At 48.7% G+C, this 19,289-nt stretch overlaps 1 protein-coding gene across 1 annotated transcript in view; it reads left to right on the forward strand.

Moving 5' to 3' along the window:
• The window catches only part of LOC105286012 (protein dead ringer), a 75,926-nt gene that overhangs the window by 53,871 nt on the left and 2,766 nt on the right, over positions 1-19,289 (forward strand). The window contains 2 exon segments of the mRNA XM_026974328.1: positions 4,106-4,178; positions 18,919-19,102. Coding sequence (XP_026830129.1) covers positions 4,106-4,178; positions 18,919-19,102 — 257 coding nt within the window.

Raw genomic sequence — 19,289 nt, forward strand, 5'->3', positions numbered from 1 at the left:
GGTTCGCCATCAATTATCGGAAAGTGCCATTTGAACATTTGCATTTCGTTGATCGCCAGGCAAAAAAAGAAGAGTCTTTTGTTTCGGATTGTTACTGGGGATGAAAAGTGGATCTATTTTGATAATCCGAAACGCAGAAAATCATGGGTGGATCCAGGCGAACCATCAACATCCACTCCGAGACGCAATATTCACGGTTCAAAAGTAATGCTCCGTATTTGGTGGGATAGTGTACTATGAGCTGTTAAATCCGCATGAGACTGTCACGGCTGATCGTTATCGACACCAATTGTACAAGTTGAAGCAAGCGTTGGACCAAAAACGACCACCAATTGCGAGTAAACGACGGAAAGTGATTCTTCTTCGTGACAACGCTCGACCTGACGTTGCGTTATCAGTGAAAGAAACACTATTAGAGCTCGAATGGGAAGTCTTACCGCACCCCGCGTATTCTCCATGCGATTATTATTTGTTCCGGTGGATGCAACACGCTTTAGAGGATACACACTTTGATAATTTGGAAGAAGTGCGAAAATTCGTCGACGAATGGATCAACTGAAAAGAAGAGTGATTTTATCGTGGTGGAATCGATCTCTTGCCAGAAAGATGGGAAAAAGTTATAGAAAACGAAGGAAAATATTTTGATTAAGGTATTCATTATCATATTTAAATACATGCGTTTTTGAGCAAAAAAACCCTCAAAACTAAATCACACCCCTAATATTATTCATATACATGGATCGATACGCATCATTCGTATATGTATCGTACATAAATCGGCGCGTTTCTGTTGTTTTTTTTCCTGATAAATGTTTGTAGGTATCACTTTGCGTCGCGTTGTTAGAAAGTGGGGTGCGATTCGCCCGCACTGAGATGCAGTACCGATAACTGGCTCGCGGGTGGAGTTTGCTGGGCGTAGCGAGAGGGAAAAGGCCGGGCTTGTTGGGCCGCTCGCTCTGTTCTGGACGTTACCGGAGATTTTATAGGAGCGTAACGCACAGCGGCATTGTACGCGCTACTCGACGTCATAATGATTATAATTGCTTTCGCTATCTTTAATGTCCTGGAAACGGATAATGGTGGTAGAGCTATTATGGCCGCTCTCCTCGTATAACCCGCCGCGATCTTGATATCCCCACTTGAAGTTTGCCGTTTCCAACGTCCACCGGATACCTTCCTACGCTTATCGCTGGCGAAACGAGCCTCGCTCCTCAATTTCGTTTTCCTCGAGAGCGGTTTCGTTGTCTGCCGAAGCCATCTGTTCATTGTCAGCTCATGAATGTCTCGTCTTTCTGGTGAAAAAAAGAACGTTGCTCATTAGATCAGATGGATTCGTGAGAATGCTTCCTTGGTAATCAATCGATGCTCACAACCTGAAATGGATCACTCGAAGCCTCTTTCAACCCTTTACGCTCTTTCTCTCTCTCTCTCTTGTACGTTTTTGTAGGTGTTAATGTTATTCCGATAAAGCGATAAAGATTGCTCGTATCTTATCCGATTCTGTAATAGAAAAAATTCCAATTTCTAACGCGCAATCTCTAACAAGAGTCTGAAAGCAATAATTGCCAGCAGCGTGACGAAAATGCCTCATGCCTTCGCACCAAGGTGTTATTTTTCCATGGCCGTGCCCGTGTGTCGTTATCCGATATCTTGATCTCGAACTCGAAAAGAAAAGCCTGAGCGCATTACGTAAGGCTGCACCCGCTTCCGTTTCGCTCGAGACGCACCCTTAAAAAGGTTTACGGCCGGAAGTTGACCCCTTGCGCGCGCGTTTGCGGAGGCGGATGCGACGCGACGGCGTATCGCCCGCGCGAAACTTTTCAAGGTACACGGACCCACGGCCAATTATGTAATTAAGATAATAAGATGCCGAGCGTGGGTCCAGGTTGTTCGCCGACATTCGCCCGTCGCCCCTCTCGAGACTTGGCGGGCTGTATGGAAATTGCGCATCGTCGTTATCCGTTGCAGGAGAACGCGTGTGAGACATAAAATCTCTGTGTATAGGAAATTTATTTTTTATATTTATTTTCATATTATATATTATGTATGTCCGGAAATTCGGGCTTGGAGCATTTGCACGTACGCGAGCGAAGGAAACACTTGGCACATTACGAGCAAAACTGCCGGCGCTATCGGCCGGAAGAGAACAGACTATCTCAATCTCTGACGCGGCGGAAAAAGGTCGCGCATCGATAATCACTACTCGTAAAGTCGGCTGTAAACTGCTGTACGATCTTTACGCTAAGAGAGCAACCGTGATCGATGAACAGTCTTGATTACAATTGATAGAAATTTCCGAAACGCAATTATTATCGAATATTCCGTATGCTTGATCGTTGTAATGACGGAACCATCGGGTCCATTGGCGTTACTAAGCACGCGTACATCGATCATCGACAAAGCTGGCTCTCGCCGTGTTTGCCCGGGACGAAAGTCGTCCGATCAACCGCCGGTCGTATCAGGAATTATTATTCACCGGCCGTCAGTAGATGAGAGAAGGAGAGGGCGGGGCCGCGGCGCATGCATCATCGAGAGCAAATTCCGTTGCCCCGTCTTTATTTTACTACGGTAGTGAGGTGCACATTGACGGGGCATGTAGGGAACGAGCGAAAGAGAGAAAGAGGCTGAGGAGCTTTGGTGTACGCGATGCTCCTCTCCCTGATCCTCACGTGGCCGCCGTCAGTCCGCTTAACTGTAGATCAATCAATATACCTCGCTTGAACCCTCAGCCTCTATGTTTCGTCCCCTCTTCTCTCCTTCTCTCTCTCTCCCTCTTATCGCGTCCTCTCCCTCCGGCTGCCCCTAACGAGCTCATCGCTCGTGTAACCAAAGAAAAAACACGAGAAAGTAGTACAAAATGGCCCTTGAGAAATGCTGTCCGTCCATCCGTTGGTTTCTTCGTTCCTTCGTTCGTTGCGCCTCATCTCGCCAAGGGATAGTGGACTCGAATCGAGAGGGCAGAGGCAAGAGAACCAGAGGAATGAAAATTGAATCGCTCCTCCTTGGTTTGATCGATTAAACGTCGATTAACAGTGGCGGCAATCGGCCCAGGCACCTGCACTCTGAAAAACGCGCGCTAGCTAACGCGTCTCGCGCATTCGCAGCTGCGCGCGTGTATACGAGTGTACGCTTCGTTTCGTTTTGTCGCTGTCTGCATGCGTTCTCGTACATTCGTGACATTTATCCCAGTGACAGGCGTCACCATCACTATCGCCTTTCGTTTTTCCAGTGATCCCGCGGCGCATTCGTATCACGTGAGAAAGCATCACGATTAAACATGACAATTGCGTTGAGATTGGTGCGTGTAATAATAATGTAATAGACGCGTCTCGTTTCGCGGTTTGGTTTCATTGTTATCTCGACAGTTTGCGGACAGACTAGGCGAGAAACTAGATAGGATGGACGGCGAGTGCAAGGCGGCGAATTAATTATTATTCGCCTTGGGGAGAGACGCAGCGTTGCGAAACTCCGCGCGCGCGCGCGATTAGTTGAATGAAATTTATCGTCGCGGCAAATGTACGAGTCGAGTCGAGTTGCCGACGAGCGGAAAGGGTTGGAGAGAGATGGAGAAACGTCCGTGTTGCTTGTCGAATGAGCGTTTAAGGGATGTAGAAAGTGCCGAAGAAAAAGAGAAAGAGGCACGAGAGGCACTGGGAGAGAAGAGAAAGCGCGGGTGGACGCGGGGCTCGTATTATAAAAGCAATTAGGAGGTCTCAGATTAGATATAGCACATCGTACATAACAAATATGATAATACGGGCCGCTAGCCCGAAGGGGGTTTGGCTCTCGTATGGTCGGCCGAGAGGGTTTCGGGTTATGAGGCAGGTTAAACGGAATCATTAATAATCGGAGCTAACTAATCTGTCTGTCGCTATGAGCACACTTGTTTCACTCCTGTTTTTATTACCACGCCGTGAGACGTAACGTTTCATTCTCCCGACGAAACACGAGGAAAGCGCGGGAAAAAGTGTCAGCGATTATGCAAAAGCGCAACCGTTACACCATCACGTACATAGTTTTCATGAAATTCTTATCAACACGAAACTTTTTCCTTGTTGTTACGATGCAATCTTGTTTATGTTTCCTCACTTTGTTTCTGTTTCAGTTGTACGAGATTGACGACAATCCTAAACGGAAAGAATTTCTCGACGAGCTGTTTGGTTTTATGCAAGCCAAAGGTAAGTTTGTCAAGAAACCAAGCAGATTACATCGTAACGTCAATTGTTAACGAATACGAAGACGACACGCGATTTCTGTGAGAGACGGTCAAGTATACGGTATTTTAATCAAATATCGATGATTCCCGCGACGTGTTCAAGGACGACGCGTTCGCTAATAAGAATCTTGTCGACGAGTCATCATTCCGCCTACGAGATTCTCTCTCCGGTACCTTGCCAACTCTACGGAGACGAGAATGCGCGCGCGATTATTTTGCATGCTGAAAAGTTGGATTGGATTGGAAGTTAATACATATATATCGCGTATAATTTATATTTAACCCATGCACGTCCACCTTGCGTCGTGCACCTCGTCAACGTCACGCGCTCCTATCGCCCGATATTTGTCGAGAAAAATACTTGTCGAGGTAATCCAATTGCAAATTTAGAAGGTGGCACCATTCTCCTCGAGCAGTGATCAGTCGACGGTCTTCAAAAGAGACATATTCCGCAAATTTGTTTATATTAGATTCGCTGTTTGAGCCGAGTCGACCGTTGAGAAAGATACACACGTGTGACTTGGCGCGGTCCGACCCGCATCTCGTTTCCTGCACACGTGGATTTTCGTAGCCTCCCGGCTACCCGTCCGACCGCGTCGTAAACGTCCACGTGGTTAAAAGGTTCGATAACACGTTGCATCTGCTCGGCACCGAAAGCACCGAAATTAGAATCGACGGACGAAGCGGAACAACGTCCGTGAAATCGCACGTTTTCTCACGCGCTCGCTTCCGCGAGGATAGCACGCTGCGTCTTTCTCACCCGGACACGACATCTTTCAACCGACGAGATTTCGACGGATCGAAGCCGCCATACGCGGTGATTAGCGCGATTTTACGTGGGGATTGATCCGCGGCGAATCCCCGAGTCCGAACGTTGGACCGTCAACCGGAAATGTCGGACTCTAATTATAAACATGGCGACTCGTCCATCAATCAAGCTCGCCGCCAGTCAGTGCTTCTCTTCTTCTCCCTCTTTCCCCCACGAAGCTTGTGGCGCAACTTTGAGTCTGAGACGATGCTATTATTATGCCTACCTCCCTAGCAATAATTAGAGTAGATTGGATTCGTTTGTCTCTTTTTCAGTCGCTTCTCCGTCGAGCGTTATTTTACGATAATGCTAAAATTATCGTAAATAATCGGCGATACAAGTGTGAAACTTGCTGGGAAAATCTCCAAGAAGGAGAGCGATATGGGGCGATGATTAAATCGGGAATGATGATGCGCGACCGTAAAACCACGTGCAACGTCGTTTGTTTCGCGGGTTATTATACTCGGTGAATGGTAATAACGAGTCCAAGACCATAAATCCTCAAGTGGAGATCAATGCCGATTGATCTTTCGATTCGCTCGTAACGTGGCTCGATTAAAATCGCGGCGCGGGCAAAAAGAAGGAAGAAGGTGCTCGGAGCGAGCGCGTATCTCGATGTCTCGCGGGTAAAAGCACGGCTACGGATACGAACCGGTGGGCCATGGACCCGGTCGGGCCCCGGTCGGGCCCCGGGACTGGGCCCTCCCGCAGGCTGCGTTATTGTGCCGACGCGCGGCTGCCCCACGCACGCAATAATTCAACACTAACGTAACGCATAACACCTTACTACGTCCGTGGATATAAAAGACCATTCATCATATTCGGGTATATTAGTCCAGCCACCACCAATTTGTGTTTGCTATCATCGCTCTCCGACTAGGCGCTCGGCTTTTCAGGTATACAAACGCTCGGACAAATTATCGGCGGTTAGCCGATTACCGCCTTGAACGGCGGTAGTCGATGTCACGTCGTTGACACGTGCGTGAATACGTTTAACGTCTCCTATTATCCTGCTATTCTATCCGAATCGAGATCGGAAAGTTTCACCCGGAATCAGTCAAATCACGGGTCGCAAAGAACCACCGCAAAAAGAGTGCAAAAAATGCCCGTTTTTCCGTCCTCGGTTTTTCAAATGAATTTTATGCCAAATGATAGCTCATGATGAGACATTAATCACAGACAAATTTTGCGATGAGCATATGATTGGTTTCAGAGATGGTGGATCCAATATAGCGGACATAAAATATAAAAAAGTAATTTCTCCAAAAATTGTTATCTAAGCGTGTTCAGGATCGCGCTCTCCTGTGCGACTCGCTTGCGATCCTGAACCCGCTTAGATAACAATTTTTGGAGAAATTAATTTTTTTTATATTTTATGTCCGCCATCTTGAATTTTTGAAATCTGACATCAGATTCGTAATTAGCAACTCAAAGAACACATAGGTACTGCGTTTCGAAAAAAAGTCAACCAAAATTCATGCTATACAGTGTCAATAGCGTCATACTTTCTCAGTAGGTAGTAACCACTTTGACCCTCTGAATATCTCTGAGATCGCGCTCTCCTGTGCGACTCGCTTGCGATCCTGAACCCGCTTAGATAACAATTTTTGGAGAAATTAATTTCTTTATATTTCATGTCCGCCATATTGGATCCGCCATCTTGAATTTTTGAAATCTGACATCAGATTCGTAATTAGCAACTCAAAGAACACATAGGTACTGCGTTTCGAAAAAAGTCAACCAAAATTCGTGCTATACAGTGTCAATAGCGTCATACTTTCTCAGTAGGTAGTAACCACTTCGACCCTCTGAATATCTCTGAGATCGCGCTCTCCTGTGCGACTCGCTTGCGATCCTGAACCCGCTTAGATAACAATTTTTGGAGAAATTAATTTCTTTATATTTCATGTCCGCCATATTGGATCCGCCATCTTGAATTTTTGAAATCTGACATCAGATTCGTAATTAGCAACTCAAAGAACACATAGGTACTGCGTTTCGAAAAAAGTCAACCAAAATTCGTGCTATACAGTGTCAATAGCGCATACTTTCTCAGGAGGTAGTAACCACTTTGACCCTCTGAATATCTCTGAGATCGCGCTCTCCTGTGCGACTCGCTTGCGATCCTGAACCCGCTTAGATAACAATTTTTGGAGAAATTAATTTCTTTATATTTCATGTCCGCCATATTGGATCCGCCATCTTGAATTTTTGAAATCTGACATCAGATTCGTAATTAGCAACTCAAAGAACACATAGGTACTGCGTTTCGAAAAAAGTCAACCAAAATTCGTGCTATACAGTGTCAATAGCGTCATACTTTCTCAGTAGGTAGTAACCACTTTGACCCTCTGAATATCTCTGAGATCGCGCTCTCCTGTGCGACTCACTTGCGATCCTGAACCCGCTTAGATAACAATTTTTGGAGAAATTAATTTCTTTATATTTCATGTCCGCCATATTGGATCCGCCATCTTGAATTTTTGAAATCTGACATCAGATTCGTAATTAGCAACTCAAAGAACACATAGGTACTGCGTTTCGAAAAAAGTCAACCAAAATTCGTGCTATACAGTGTCAATAGCGTCATACTTTCTCAGTAGGTAGTAACCACTTCGACCCTCTGAATATCTCTGAGATCGCGCTCTCCTGTGCGACTCGCTTGCGATCCTGAACCCGCTTAGATAACAAATTTTGGAGAAATTAATTGTTTTATATTTTACGTCCGCCATATTGGATCCGCCATCTTGAATTTTTGAAATCTGACATCAGATTCGTAATTAGCAACTCAAAGAACACATAGGTACTGCGTTTCGAAAAAAGTCAACCAAAATTCGTGCTATACAGTGTCAATAGCGCATACTTTCTCAGGAGGTAGTAACCACTTTGACCCTCTGAATATCTCTGAGATCGCGCTCTCCTGTGCGACTCGCTTGCGATCCTGAACCCGCTTAGATAACAATTTTTGGAGAAATTAATTTCTTTATATTTCATGTCCGCCATATTGGATCCGCCATCTTGAATTTTTGAAATCTGACATCAGATTCGTAATTAGCAACTCAAAGAACACATAGGTACTGCGTTTCGAAAAAAGTCAACCAAAATTCGTGCTATACAGTGTCAATAGCGTCATACTTTCTCAGTAGGTAGTAACCACTTTGACCCTCTGAATATCTCTGAGATCGCGCTCTCCTGTGCGACTCACTTGCGATCCTGAACCCGCTTAGATAACAATTTTTGGAGAAATTAATTTCTTTATATTTCATGTCCGCCATATTGGATCCGCCATCTTGAATTTTTGAAATCTGACATCAGATTCGTAATTAGCAACTCAAAGAACACATAGGTACTGCGTTTCGAAAAAAAGTCAACCAAAATTCGTGCTATACAGTGTCAATAGCGTCATACTTTCTCAGTAGGTAGTAATCACTTTGACCCTCTGAATATCTCTGAGATCGCGCTCTCCTGTGCGACTCGCTTGCGATCCTGAACCCGCTTAGATAACAAATTTTGGAGAAATTAATTGTTTTATATTTTACGTCCGCCATATTGGATCCGCCATCTTGAATTTTTGAAATCTGACATCAGATTCGTAATTAGCAACTCAAAGAACACATAGGTACTGCGTTTCGAAAAAAGTCAACCAAAATTCGTGCTATACAGTGTCAATAGCGTCATACTTTCTCAGTAGGTAGTAACCACTTTGACCCTCTGAATATCTCTGAGATCGCGCTCTCCTGTGCGACTCGCTTGCGATCCTGAACCCGCTTAGATAACAAATTTTGGAGAAATTAATTGTTTTATATTTTACGTCCGCCATATTGGATCCGCCATCTTGAATTTTTGAAATCTGACATCAGATTCGTAATTAGCAACTCAAAGAACACATAGGTACTGCGTTTCGAAAAAAGTCAACCAAAATTCGTGCTATACAGTGTCAATAGCGTCATACTTTCTCAGTAGGTAGTAACCACTTTGACCCTCTGAATATCTCTGAGATCGCGCTCTCCTGTGCGACTCGCTTGCGATCCTGAACCCGCTTAGATAACAAATTTTGGAGAAATTAATTGTTTTATATTTTACGTCCGCCATATTGGATCCGCCATCTTGAATTTTTGAAATCTGACATCAGATTCGTAATTAGCAACTCAAAGAACACATAGGTACTGCGTTTCGAAAAAAGTCAACCAAAATTCATGCTATACAGTGTCAATAGCGTCATACTTTCTCAGTAGGTAGTAACCACTTTGACCCTCTGAATATCTCTGAAACCAATCATATGCTCATCTCAAAATTTGTCTGCGATTAATGTCTCATCATGAGCTATCATTTGGCATAAAATTCATTTGAAAAATCGAGGACGGAAAAACGGGCATTTTTTGCGGTGGTTCTTTCGTTGCATGAGAATCAGTTAGGTCGCGCTCTTCCCCAACTACATACGTACGTAGATCCGGATAGATTGTATCTTTCCTGTGAACACATGCCAACGTTTACTATGCGGGAATCACTTTTCGCGGAATTTGTCTTTTAATGTCGTTTAAATCCGGCGCGGTAATAGATATTACCAAGGTCGTTTCGCAACAAAGTGTTCATCCCGTTTCGAAGCCGCCGCGGCGGCGGTATTCGTATATCAAAAGCGCCGACGAGGCTCGCGGAACGCACAAATTCGCGCAAGCGAGACATAACTTTGCCCCGATATTGCCGTCCAAGAGCGACGAGAGAGAACCGGTTCGGAGGGGGTCAACGTGCAAACCTTTGATGATCCAGAAAATTTCAGATTTTCAGACCAGACACCGTGGTAGATCTCGCGCGATGATTTCGTCATTGTTCCACCCACTGCGGATAAGTGCTGATACGGCGCAGAGTCCACGTTAGCTCTCTGAAAAATTCAGTTCTGCGCGTTATCGATTCGCGCGCGACGAACATTCTTTATTTACATCGCGTATATCGCTAGCATCGCTCGAGAGAGACCAATCGTTATAAATCCCAAGCCATTTAATATGCAAATCTCGGCACCTCCGATGGCCCGAGGTCTGTGCTCATCTTCTTTTTTCTTCCGCCACGAACGAGTTTCAATCGCCGATGTAATTCATACCGCGGCGGACGATCGCGCGAGCGAGCAATGCCATTCTTCGTTCCGAATACGTTATTATCTTTACCTCCCTCTATGTTTTTTCTCATCGGTGTTGCAGTCGTAACGCAATAAACGCGATGACGAACCCACGAATCGAGGATTGCAGCGTCTTTCTCGCGCGCGTTAGTGTTTACTATTCACGAAAATGAACACTTTTTCTTTCTTCCCGATCGGATTCCTGTCTATCCTTCCCGAGCAGGAAAGTTACAGTAAGACAAGAAGTAAGGCCGGGGTCTCGAGAAGAATGCCTTTTTGCGTGCGTGGCGTGGGTAAAACGCGACGTTAAACTGGCGGCGAACACGTGTTCGGCACAAACACTTTTCGCAATGCACTTGTGAACACGCACCGCGTACGTGACGTCTGCGTACACAAGATGTTACATAGGTTTCCATAGGTGCGCGCTCGTCCTTTGATTTCTCTCCGCTCCCCGCAAGTGACTCGACTCTGCGGGGAGAGATGGTTTCGTGCGCGCTGCAAATTAAAAAGAGGATCGAAGGAGCACACAAGCAGAGGAACCACCGTGAAATTGAGCAGCCAGTCGATGCCCGAGCGAAATCCGGCAGCCGTTTAATAGTGTCGTGCCGCACAGCCGTTACTTTTAGTACCTTTTAGTACCTCCGTCGTTTCGCATGCGCCTCGTCCCTGACACGCGGAACACCCAAGTCCCGTGACTCGCGCCAGAAAATATTTTCCATTGTGCAACTAAAGGAGAGACGACGGTGATTCGCCAGTGGGCTGACACACGAGCGCGCGATTTGCCTCCCCCTTTCCTCTCTATTTTCTTATTATTCGGTATTTTGTGCCGGGAGCACGTTCGTACGCCGTTACCCGGTAACTGCACGCCGTCACGGCATATTGCAACTAGTTTGAATGTTGAACTTTGCCTCGCAACAGCGAAAGCAACGTTCCTTGCGAGAATAGTTTCTCTCTCCTCGCCTTCCCTACCAATGACGTTGCGATGACTCCGGCATCGATGACCTTGGCTGTTTCGAATGCAAATTAGATCGATTGACACTATCGAATGTTAGCTTTTACCGAGAGCCCAAGGAAACGTTGTCGGAGATTGGTCCAGCGATTCAGCCGAGCGACGCCGTTCCATTGCAGCAAGAATCAATCCTTACCGGTCCAAAGAGACGTCTATACAAAATCGAATCGAAGCTCAAAGACTCGCGATTGCTCATCGCGATTAATCGATGGAACTTAACGCGCGCCGCGGGATGGACTCGCGTCCCTCCTTTGCCTCCTTAACACCTTCGTTTACACCTCTATTTGTATCTCCCGCGCCCGCTCCAGTGTCGTTTTATCGTCTTTACGACCTTGTCGAGCAAATCGACGAGCCAGTGTCGACATCCAGGCAACGGCGACGAGAGAGGGGGGAGGGAGAAGGAGTCAATCCACCCTGTCCATAAACACTCGGCCTCGGATACCTCCATAAAACGAAATAAAGTCCTAGCGCACCGTCGAGCGCCGATGGGCGGGCATTGTTCCCGCGGGTGATGGATTTCGTCTCTGACGGATCGGCCGTAAACCTCGTCCGAACGCTTTTCTCCGAAGCGCCACCGCGGAGCCAATACCAGATCCCCCTTGGTAGACCTCCTCGATGAGGTACTCGGTTGATCGTGGCCCACCCGCCGCTTTTTCAAAGGGCCTTAAATCGGGATTACGGCAGGATTTCGAACGATCCCTTCAAACGGTGCACGACTCGTAGTCGTAGAACAGCGCGAAATAAATCGGCGTCTGCACCGACGGATTCAGTCTCTTTCCAGCAAATCTCAAGGGTGGTTTTAATAGCGACAATTTCATATGATGACTCTTGGAACGTCGCACGATGTGTCAGGGTTAATCTCGTGCTTCCTAGAAGTTTCGTGATAAATTTAGTCGGGGTTCTCTAAAGGGGGGGAGTAATCATCGGCAATTATTTCCGAATAACGTACCCCCGCGCGTTGATCGATGCCCTCTGGCATTACCGGCGTAGAATGCTAGAATGCTTTCGTGCAGGAAGCCCGAAATTCTTCAGACATTAATTATTATAATGTGGATTCGCGAGCGGTATCCGGGAGCGCGTCTCACGACGGAGCGTGCATCGCGAAACCGATGGCTTTTCCACAAACGTAAAGATTTACCCAGAGTTTTAACAAGCAAATGTCGGGGCATGTTCCTCTGCCTCATCTCTCGGGCCATCTCGCGAACAATGAAATTTCCGCTGCACGCGAGCACGGATCTCTGTGACAGTCGGGTTGGTGTACGTGGGGGGACGTTACACCTGTCCAATTAGTTATTCGCTCGTGCGCGCTCGCGAGTTTGACCTACATTTTCCAGTAGCAGACAGGTGACCGGATGGCTTCCAGCATCCGAGAGCCGAGAGGGAGCCGCCGGCTGCCGCCGTCCGGCACGTTTCAGGACGCTATAGATAGTGTTTGCACGCGAGCACACGAGCGCGGACGGGCCGAATGAACGAGCGTGCGAGCGAACGGTCGAACGGAAAGCATTTAGCAGGATGACGTTCGCACATTCTAGACGTCCCGACGCCGGGCGTTCCCCGCGATCATCCGTTACGTTCTCGTGACGTAATTGTCGAATTCTTGTCCCAAGAGTCAGTCTTCGTTTACCCATGGTCGAGAGCCAACGGGGGGAGGGGGGGGGGGGGGCTCCACAACTTGCCTGTCCGTGGCTTCTGTCGGCATCGCAGTTGGAATTATTGTCTACCCCGGAACGTAAAGATTGATTTATGGAGATTCCAGCATCTCGCGCTTCGGGAACGGGAACGCGAGCACGGATGACTCTCGCTGTCCAAACCGTTTAAACGAGTTATTTTCGATCGCATAGACCGCGTAGATGACTCTCGCTGCTCGGTCCTTCAATCCGTATGATCGAAAACTTTGTTGCGTGGGTACATCCCCAAAGGGTGTCTCGCTCCACGCCCCATGCTTCCACGCTCCGGTGAAGGTAACGTTCTTTTTACGCGTCTAGGGTGTAGTCATGCGGGCACGCGCGAATGTACCATCGGATCCATCAACGACGCGCGACGGAAAGGGAACAAGTGGCAAATAAAAAATGCGACCGTGCAAGTTTCCATTATGGCGGCTTGCTATCGGCCGGGCACCAAGTCCGCGCGCGCGCGCGAACCAATTTGTTTATTAATATTTCATAAGAGTGCCGATCGCTCTTGGGGGTTCGCCCGATGTATCGCCTTCCTCTCCTTCAGCTTTCTTCCTCCTCTCTTGATCGTGCTCGCGCAGCTTCCTACTCGCGCGTGCCGAGATTCCGCGAAACGACGTTGCGTCCCGCTGCGACAGCTGCTGCAACTCGGACTATCGACTTTTAATCTCGATCCATTCTATACCTATCGAGATGCGCCGCGTAAACTCATTAGCGTCTACGACAATCTCTGTACCGGTGCGATTAACGTGTCGTTGAAGACCGAAAGGCGTACTCGAGCGAGTTTACGACCCCTGACGAATCGCATGACTCGCAATAGCCGCGCAATAGCAGCCGGTGTCGGGATTTGGGTCGTGACGGACGTAAACCCTTATTCTGGCAGAATGACAAGTACGAATCGAAAGTTATTTTCGCTGCTCGATATAGGTTGATTTATATCTGGCATCGGACAATAACGCAACGTAGATTTCGCACTTTGGATGGCCGTTTTATAACCCCCGAGAATAGCGGCGAGACGGTCGCGTTTCGCGGAAGATTCGATAATTATTCCGCGCTAAATGTTACGACGAGAATATTATAATGCACCGTAAATTGTCGGTCGTTAAAACTCTTTACGGCGACAGTCGACTCCAGCGTGATTCCTCGTTGTTACGATACGAGTACGTCAATTTCGAGTCGAGTCCAGCGTCCGCCTCTAAACTCTTTCCTCCCTTTCCGACACAATTTTTCGCTAGGGGATCTCTTGCGAAGTTTTACGCCGTGATTTATCGCTTTATACGCGACCTCTCGACGAGAGGTTGACGTCTCGACGGGATAATTTGCCAACTTGGCTCTAAAACGCGTTCTTCTAGCTCTCCCACTACCTAGGTCGCAACAACGCGTTGCTGTGTAGTGAAGAGAGAGAGAGAGACAGAGAGGGAGGGAGGGGCAAGTTTTCGATGAAAAAACGGTAGTTGCACTCTCGGCCGCATACGCCGGAATAATAAAGTCGTATGTGCAACCGGCCGTAGAGATACGGCGCGCCGGTTAACGTACCATTTTACGTCACATCAAAGCTTCGCCACATTGTTGGCAAGTGCTTGGCAGTAATTCCGCGACTACCCCCCGTATTTACCCCTCATAAGCGTATCCGTGGGAGTAGCCATGCGCGAGCAAAGGAATGACGACAGACTCGTCGTCGTTGTTGTCCTCTTCTCGTTCCTCTTGTTCTTCCTCTCATCTTTGGCGAGACGGCGCGCGGCGGAACCGAACAAGAACCAACACGCGAACGAGGAACACGAGCGTTTCGCGAAAAGACGGCATCTTTCGCTGGAGGGATAATATATTCGCTTTACGATCGCGTCCCGGTGCGCGCGCGCGACATCTAATTACGCCGTGTAGATCAACAAACTCGGAACGTGAATGCATTTATCAGGCACGCATTCCATCATCGAGACATGCAAATTTGATTATACTCGAATTTCGAGGTGTGACAAACGACACGCGACGAAAAAGGAAGCAAACATCTGGCACGCGAAACACTCGATATTACTCTTTAGAAGAAGCATTGTGTCGAGCAACGTACGTTTGTACGTGTTTAATAAAAAGCCGCCGCCGCTTAAAAAGTCGGTTTCGTTCGAGCAACCGAATCGTGCACGTAGCACCTCGGCGGGCAAGCGTGCAAATCGGACCTCGTCGTAAAGTCTATCAAAGAAGCCGTAGAGCCGACGTCGAGGGCGCTTTGTCGCTCGTGATATTATTTGAAGATTTTATTGTCGCAACCGCGACACACACACGGGGTTTCTCGCGGGCCACCCAAATTGTAATTTGCGAATCTGGATCAGAGACAGAGACAGGAAGTTTACTGCAAGAACGGACAGAAAGGTGAAAAACATGCACGCGACGTGGTCGATGCATCGACCGATTGCGCGTTGAAATTTATATTCCGAGGCTGGCGCACGCGAGTTCTAACGAGCCTGGAGCGAGTAATCCGGTCTCTAGCATCCCGTGCATTCGATCCGTCTTGTTTTCCCGGGGTTATGTCTCTCTACGAGGAGACACTGGGAGAGGCCGGAACGATACCACCCACGAAGCGTTTCTCCGTTTTGCCCCACGCTCGTAACTCAGCTGATGCCCCAGGGACGCCGGGAGCGTCAAACGAAGGAAATACAATTATTTGATCGTCGCGCAACAAGTGGCCGTCTCGGGATCGCGTTAACGTTAACGCCGGCGGGGAGGGAGGAGAGGGTCCTCGTAGAGATTTCGATGCCCTCGATAGTCGTGAATGGTGGTGCATTTGTGGTCGCACGATACCTGCGACGTGCGCGAACGGCAACGAGCAGCAACACCCTACAAGGCAGGCGCATCTGCGGTTAAGAGTCTTTAACGGCTTGCGAGAGAGTCGCCTGTCGATTCGTCACGACGCGTCTCCCGTCATCTCGAATGCAGAAACCGGCTTGGTTCTGCGACGAACTTCGCTCGGATACTTCCGCGGACGGATATAATCGGAAAAGAGTGAATATACGGAAGAGAAAGGATGCAACCGTGAAGATTGCTACGAAAGTGCAGTTGCCTGGACGCGCTTTTGTAGCAACCCCTCATACGCTCCATTCGTCGTGTTCCGACGTGGCACTCCACGACAGTCAACTTTGCTAAGATGGATCGTAAATTACGCCAATATTTCCGCGAAATCCTAACAAGATTATAAACCAGATCGTAGCGTGGTCTTTGCGGCTGTACCGTGCTCCCCCTTTTCCTCCCGGGACCTTTCTTAATCTTTGAGCCTCTCGACCGGAGAGCCGGAGAGTGAGAGAACTCGAGTGACGCGAAGAAAAAAATGGCTGGAGAGAAAGAGAAAGAGGGAAGGAGGGTAAGAGGGGAGGGAGGATCTATTTATAATGCGTTTGCGTCTTTGCAGGGGCCCAGCCCCGGTGAAGGCAGTAAATGTCACGTGTATTTCATATGAAACTCCACCCCCTCCCAGCTATTCCTCGCAATACCAATCTCTTTTGCCCGGCCTGATAATGCCAAGCGCTAACAAAGTTAACCCGTGCGAGACTCTCTCGCCTCTAGAAATGGTTTCTCCTCCTTCTCACCCTCGTTCTCTCTTTCTCTCTCTCCCCTCCCCATCTTTCGTTTCTCGATCTTTGCCGTCGTAGGTCGTAAAGGATCTTTATTCCGTCGGTTTCTCGTCGGTCTACTACGGGAACGCGTTGTAGCTTACGTGGTAGTCGCGACCGTGAAACCATCCGCTGAAATACTGGCTCGTACCCAAAATGGACAATTTAATTTGGAAAGATTTTGATCGAGAAGCGGGGCGGTGTAGGGCGCGAGACTCCCGCGTTTCGCCGCGGGAGAATGGCCAAGTGGCGAGCAAAGGTCTCGTGTTCCACCGTGGCGGCTTACATTCGATAGATTCCAGGGTCGTCACGCGAGATTCTGGGAAAAGCCGTTTCGCGCGTCCGAAACCCCTTTAAACGCGGGGCCGGTCTGCGCCGGTAGGACCCACGCGCGCTGTGTGCGTGTGTTAATAAAGGCCTCCGACGCGTAACCGATCGTTATTAGATCGGGCACTCCCTCAGCCCCGCCGCGCCTATTCGTCCCTCGCAATAAGCCATAAAATGCAACATTTTGTTTCTATCTATCTATTACCCTCTCTACCTGCTCGTTCCCTCGTTTTCTCCGTCGTGGATAAAACGAGATAACTATCGCTCGATCTATCGATGCGGCGGGAAGTCGATCGGGGGGGATGATGGCGCATCGGCGCGCAACCGGGCGAAATTGGTACGGCCGACGAATGGCTACTTTGACTCGTTGAAGGCAACGTGGCGGGATGGTCAGCGCACCACCGTTACTTGGACGAGCCGCGGCGCGGCATGGTGCACGGCACGGCGCGACGGCGGCCGTTATAAAAATAACTGCTGATTGGACGCCCTACCAAGAAAAGTCGTAATCGCATCCTGAAACGTTCCCTCTCTCTTCTTTCATTCCCCTTTTACTTTCTCTCTCTCTTTCTCTTTTATCTTCCTTAGCATTCACTCTCGCTGTTTCGTACCGTCGTCCCGCCCTTCCACCTCGTGAATCCCGACGTATCGACGAGCGAGGGAGCTGAGATTCGTTGCTCGGCCATCATCATGACGAAGGAGGAACGTTGTGGTACCGGTGGCTAGACCAAAATCTAGCGGAACACAATATCCCCCCTCAATGAAAAATTGCCCATTTCCGGAAGCATTCTGACTCGTACCGGGGCGACCAGGCTTGATAGGAAGCGCGGCGCATCCGCGACTCCCATCGATCGCCTTTTCGCCGACGAGTCTCTCTCGTAGAACTAGTGAGGGATGAGTGGGAACGCGGCGATCGGTCGCCATTTTGTGCAGCTTTTATCGCCGCGCCCTACATAAGGCTACATAGGAACATTAAGCGCGGGTTGCCGGGTTGCGCGTATATCAACAATAATTGCAGGGCCAATAATAAAGCCGAAGGGAGCACGCTCGATAGCCCGAAATTGCTGGTTCCCCTACCCCGAGCCGCGCGGTTTTATTGCCTCCTCTCAGTCAGGAATGGCGGCAGCCCCCTTCATCGTCCTCGATGGCGGATAAACGATCCTGTGCGATACGACGGCGCGCGCTTCTCCTTCTCATTGTTCGTGTCCGTGTAATGTGTTCTCGTGTACCGAGGCGTCTCGCACGGAATCGTTCGCGAGCTCGTAAAGAGCCGCAAAGCGGGCACCGCACGCGCGATAGTCGCAAGAGTATTGCCCTTGTTAACGCCCCGTTAACTCGAACCTCTGGACAAACTCGTAAAATTGGCCGGCTCCGTGGAAAGCAACGACCGCCGCGCGGCAAAGGAGTCATCAAGCGGATTTTGTTCGAGTCCGCAAGTCGCATGTCGGGATGAAATCAAATCAAACGCGAATAATCGAGTATTTATTCCGAGTCGTATCGCCTCGCGGAAGATCTTCAATCGCATCGCCCTCTTTTTCCCTGCTCGCGCGCGCGCTCGCGCGTGTGTATTTATGCGCGACTCTAAACCACGGATTACGCCAGCTCGAAAGCTCGTAAAGATCCGTTTACGTTTACGTGGTTCAAGCGCGCGATAGTCGCGCGAGTATCGCTGCTCTTGTTAACACCCCGTTAACTCGTAGCTCGAGCAACCTCGTAAACTTGGATGGCTCGGCTACCACGGTAAACGACGGTAATACGCGTGCGAATTAACCGGAGAGCTCCGTACTCGTATCTGCGTGCGAATGTGCCTCCACGGGCGGAGCTATCGATCGCCAATCGAACCACCGTGTTTGATGTTATAGAGAAATTTACGCGGATACCCCCCGCGAGTCGCGCAAGTTTACCTTTACGTAGTCCTCCACTTGTTATACACTGCGAAAGATACATCCCGAAGAAGATCGTAAAAGGCTGCGCTATCGTTGCGTGATCGTTGCGAATTCGTTACTGCTCTCGTTAACGCCCTATCCGCGAGGACAAACCTCGTAAACCTGAGCGGTTTTACGCTTAGCCGTACAAGTCTCACGAGACAATCGTTAGAATCGTAGAGCGTTCGCTTCGCTCGATCACGCAACAAACTAGTAGGTCAGGCTATAAAATAATGGAATCTTTTGTTTTGCAGGATCACCCATCAACCGATTGCCCATCATGGCAAAGTCCGTGTTGGATCTCTACGAGCTTTACAACTTGGTAGTCGCGCGCGGTGGATTGGTCGAAGTAATCAACAAGAAACTTTGGCAGGAAATCATCAAGGGTCTCCACCTGCCATCGAGCATTACTTCCGCCGCATTCACGCTACGCAGCCAGTAAGTAGATCGTCAAGTTTCTCATCCGGGACCTCTCGGTCTCTCCTGGGCCCGTGCCCAGAGGCCCGTCAGGTAATTCGCATACAATAAGTTTTACTCGAGCAGGGTTCATCCGAGCGTGAAATCTGCAAGGCGCTGACTACAAGAGAGCATCGTGAGAGTTTTACGTCCCTCGTGATTTCGTTAA

This window comes from Ooceraea biroi, chromosome 12 (assembly GCF_003672135.1).
Source record: "Ooceraea biroi isolate clonal line C1 chromosome 12, Obir_v5.4, whole genome shotgun sequence".
In the NCBI taxonomy this organism is placed as follows: domain Eukaryota; kingdom Metazoa; phylum Arthropoda; class Insecta; order Hymenoptera; family Formicidae; genus Ooceraea; species Ooceraea biroi.